Here is a 5310-nt window from a genome sequence, read left to right as displayed (position 1 = left end):
CACACACATGTGTGTAGAAAATGTTTCTACTAAATACATAGAATAAGAATCATCAGACGTTTTCACACTATGGCTGTTGCGCTCAACAAAACTATACATGCGGAATGAAGTTCATTGGTTGCGGTTTCCCTTAAGAGTTCAGTTTATTTAAAGACAAAGACAAGTTGTACCAATGACGCACCGGTCTATAAGCTACATAAGATGACTAGATTAGATCAAACCTTTAAAACGTCTCTTGAATATTGGAAAAAAGTGAAGTTATCAAAATCGGGAGGGTTTTTTGCCATATATTCCTCAACGAGTGATCACTTTCTGTTACTCAACCTAACGGAAGTTTTCAGAGTCCGCGGTTTCCTTACTGTATCGTACTTGGTACAAATGGTATTTTTGACTGTGAAGATGGTGCTGAACACATTTAGAGAAGCACGACCACCTGGAATATACGAGCAAGATTGCCTGGATGAAATCTGCAAGAGATTGGGTGAGATGGAATGCATACCGAAAGCTCTTGCGCTACCATCCAGGGGCCCTGTATTAGAAGATGCTGCAAATATTATGACTGCATCTATAGGCAAGTGCGTCAAAAATTAAAAAAGATGTCATATTCATGGAGGGTAAAGTTGGAAATGAGGTGGCAGTGACGAATGACGAAGAAATTTTAAAAGTGCAAGAAATAGACACATGTGCAAGACGAATTAAAGGTTCTTTCCAGGAGCGCGTCCAGTAAGCATGGATCAGAAGAACATATCCGAAGTCACGACCAAAACGACTCAACGAGTGGCGAGAGGCCGCCTGCCAAAAAAAAACTCAACAACAACTATCATTTTAAATATCCTCCATTCAATGATGACGACCCTCACGTTCATAGTAGGGTCATCAATGAAATTTATTGGGACTATTTTTATTTCATTCCTTTGTTCCTTTTTTTATATAAAGTTTCATTTTAACATGAGGTGACTACGCAAGATAAAGTCGTGTTTTTGAAAATAAGTAATTGAAAATGTGTTTATATTTAAAACAATGATTAACCGTAACTTAACAATAAAGCCAGCAACATAAGCAACAGCAAGATTATTTCAAACAGCATTTGCCAATGTGTATTAACAAACTAAACCACGCCAACACAACGTCATCAACAACGTCACCAATCACAACATTAAACACATCAACATCGGCCGCAACATCAACATCAACCTAATCAACCCATAAATATCACAGCAAACATCATCAACAACAACACCCTCAACAACATCAAAAACGACAACAACAACAACGACAACAACAGCGCAAAGTCAACGTAGATAGCGGGGAACGAAGGCACTAAATAAGCATTATTAACTATAATAAACAACGGTCATAAACAACAAAAACAAACCAACTGAAAATATTTACAACATCAGTTCAACTACATTTGTTAGTATTAAGCATCTAATTGATAAAAAAAATAAAACAAATGAGAAATTTTCAGAGGAACTACATTCAATCTCATCGCAAAGAAACCGAATAAAATTTTATTTGAACTCAAAAACATGGAGCAAATAACGAAAGAATAATGCCTGAAAATAGCATATTAGATACACATGGCAATGGAATTAAAACGAACGATGACTCAGTGGATGGAAAATATTAAAAAATTAAATAAATAAACAAACTAAACAATTGAATGACCAAGGAACACAGTTCATGAAACCGTTTATTAAGTATTAGTTACATCAAATATAAGTGTATGAACATGTATGAATATTGTGTGTGGTGTGTGTGTGTGTGTGTGTGTGTGTGTGTGTGTGTGTGTGTGTGTGTAGGAGTTTTCCTCCAGTTCCCAACAAACATATGCATGTTCGTAATAAAATTTCATTAGCGTCATCATGACTACTTAATTCATATATGTGGCATACGCACACAGACATAAACATACCCACACGCGCGCGCACATAAATATGTCCTATTATGTGTGTGTGTATGTGTGTGTGTTTGTGTGTGTGTGAGTGTGTATTTATTTCTCAGAAATTACATAAATCCAAGTCGCCGTGGCTAAGAAAAAACTTGAAAGCGAAACACATGTACATTTTGATTTATAACTGCTTAAATTAATTTGTACAGTTTTTTGGCTCCATTTCCAATGTTTTTTTAGGTTTTTTAAATTTTTTGATGTATTTAATTTCAATAATTAATATTCATACAAAAACTGATGAAATTCATGAAAATATTTAAAACGTTCAACAATGTTTATAACTGTTTGCTCGCAAACTCGATGAAAATGAACAAGTATTTTACTTTTTTACCCATGGCTTCCTATTGCAATCTCATTTTCAAATGTCAATTTGTTGACATTTCGCCTGAAAAGACGGTGTATGTCTGGTCAGAACAACTTTTTTTTCAAAAAAGTTACAAAATCTCATCTCTGACAACAGCTTTGGCAGAAAAAAAAAACAAAAAAAATCAACAACAGCAAGAAGAAAAATGTCAGTAACAACGCAAACAACAACCAACGTCAATTACATGGCGTTTTGTATTTAAAAGCTGATCAACAACCTTTTAATAAGAAGGTAATGAATGTATATATATATATATATATATATATATATATATATATATATATTAGGGATGCACCGAAGTTCGGCCCCGGCTCCGGCCAAAATCCGGCTTTTTTTTCAAATCCGGTCGAATCCGACCCCGGCCGGATTTGGTGGCCGGATTTAGGGCCGGATTTAAGCGTCTATCAACTTTTTAAAATGTTAGAAATAGAAAAAAAAATTTTATTGAATTCAATTAATTTTATGTCAATAAGTTAATGGCTAAAGCTAAGCTAAAGGCATACATGACACATAATAACAACATCACTAATTGTGAGGTGATCTGGACAATTTTCTTTATGCTATAACATGGGTTATGCATAAATTATAAGCTGATCTTTGTGTAAAAGAACTTGTGCACGTGTATATACTATATATTGATAATTGCACATGACGGATCATATAGCTACATAATATATATATATATATATATATATATATATATAAAGATATATATATATATATTTAGAGAGAGAGAGAGAGAGAGAGAGAGATACATAAGCACATAATTTAAGAACATGGTATGTTAAAGGTTAGGCTAGGTATACATGACACATAATTACAACATCGATAATTGTGCGGTGAGCTGGACAATTTTCTTTGTGCTTTAACTTGGGTTATGCAAATATGCATAAATTATAAGCTGATCTTTGTGTACAGAATTTGGCGTATCACACAACTAATTCATATATTTGAATTAAATAACAATTTGCTTGGTGTTATTTTTTGATGTTCAACATGTAGATAACCGTAAATGTGAGTATTTTTACTAACGTATGTAAAATGGTAACTAAAATCCGGCCCCGGCTCCGGCCCTGGCCGGTTTTTGAATTTCAAAAACCTGAATCCGGTGCATCCATAATATATATATATATATATATATATTACATATAATTTATTCACCATCACATCATTATCTATCTCATCATTACGGTCACCATAGTAACATGAAATCATTTGTAAACAGTGACTGATGGTGATAAATGATTATGAACGATGATGACGACAACGACGACGATGATGATGACTATGATGATGGTGATAACGATGATGATGATGAAGATGTAGCAGCAGTAGTAGTCGTATCAGCGGCAGTAGCAGCAATGTTATTATATTTTTATTGCTTATATGACCGAGAGCGCCATATAAATCTTCATCACCAAATAATAACAACAATAATAATAATTTTCATAAATATCATAATTTTTATCATTGTTGTTGTTATTGTCGTTGTGATTGTTGTTGTTATTTATGATTATTATTGTTGTTACTGTTGCAATAATGTTTAGATAACGTTTAAATGAAATCAATATTAATACTACGTGATAGGCGCGGCTTGCATTCAAAGGCGGTCACTTCAACAGCAGCGCCAGACACCTTTACTACATAACATTTATGCTGCCCAGTATTTTGTCATTGTCAGTGTTTATACACGACTCAAGTGTTTATACGCGATAGAAGAAAGAAGCAGTGTTACTAATATCAGCATAACCTTCAAATGTGACCAAGAATAATTTCGGTCAACCATGAAACACCGACATACACACAAATGCATACGCACACAGTTACATATTCACACACAAACAAACACACACATATAAACACACATCTTATTGTTTCATTACCTTTTCCTAAGTTATGGAAAAGGACAAACTTGTCGTGCGATACCCATGTAACAAACACGTTATTATTCAAACAACAACAACAACAACAGTAGTAGCAATAGTAGTAGTAGCAGTAGTAGTAATAGTAGTAGTAGTAGTAGTAATACTGGTAGTAGTAATAATAATAACAATAATAATAAATTCCATTTTGAGAACCAAGCAGATGAGCAGAAATTATCATATCTCTCCATGTACGACGTACAGAGCAAATATACGATGATAGTAATAAAAATTGACCCCGCGTGCTTTCGAACCAGGTCGCCGCGTGATACAAGACAAGCAACTAGCTAGCTGCTACACACAACAGGCATCACATAGATAATTGTTACGATGCAGTTGCGCTAAATAACATTAGCCTGACGTTTCTTGCAGATGTAATGGTTGCGGATCGGTTATCGCAAAAATTGAGTAGCGTTACTTCTGTTGCAAATGGTGTCTATTGATGTAGCAAAAGTTGTAGCGGTGGTAGTAGTAGCAGTAGCAGCAGCAGTAGTTATAGTTGTTGTTGATGTAGTAGTAGTAGCAGTGGTAGTAGTAGTTGTTGTTGTAGCTGTAGTAGTTGTTGTTATTGTCATAGTTGTAGTAGTAGTAGTAGTACTAGTAGTAGTAGTAGTACTAGTAGTAGTAGTAGTACTAGTAGTAGTAGTAGTACTAGTAGTACTAGTAGTAGTAGTAGTAGTAGTAGTAGTAGTAGTAGTAGTAGTAGTAGTAGTAGTAGTAGTAGTAGTAGTAGTAGTAGTAAGAGTAGCAGTGTTATAATAAAAAAACAAATATATAACATTCAGATACATTCATACACACAATCCCAAAACAAAAGAATTCCAGACACAGACTCAAACTAAGACGCACAGAGAGAGAAAGAGAGAGAGAGAGAAAGAGAGAGAGAGAGGGAGAAAAAGAAAAAACGAAAGAGAAAAACATACCTATAGACACACATACACACGACAAACACGCACATACAAACACACGGACACGTAGAAACATGGAAAAGTCGACGTCATCATTATCACTGCATGTGAAACTGCATGCACATTAACAAGGACAGTTTTTCTTTTGTTTGCAATGTTCATAAT

General features: G+C 34.4%; 1 protein-coding gene across 1 annotated transcript; it reads left to right on the top strand.

The window, feature by feature from the left end:
• Positions 1-201: 201 nt before the first annotated feature.
• On the top strand, positions 202-1301 carry HELRODRAFT_163608 (hypothetical protein; the record flags this gene model as incomplete). The annotated part of the gene is made up of 3 exons (XM_009027438.1): positions 202-575; positions 713-867; positions 1219-1301. The coding sequence occupies 3 exons, from the start codon at positions 202-204 to the stop codon at positions 1299-1301; spliced, it is 612 nt and encodes a 203-aa protein (XP_009025686.1).
• Between the last annotated feature and the right edge of the window lie 4009 nt (positions 1302-5310).

The sequence above is a fragment of the Helobdella robusta genome, assembly GCF_000326865.2.
Source record: "Helobdella robusta unplaced genomic scaffold HELROscaffold_5, whole genome shotgun sequence".
Lineage (NCBI taxonomy): Eukaryota > Metazoa > Annelida > Clitellata > Rhynchobdellida > Glossiphoniidae > Helobdella > Helobdella robusta.
This window is presented reverse-complemented; position numbering and strand designations above follow the sequence as displayed.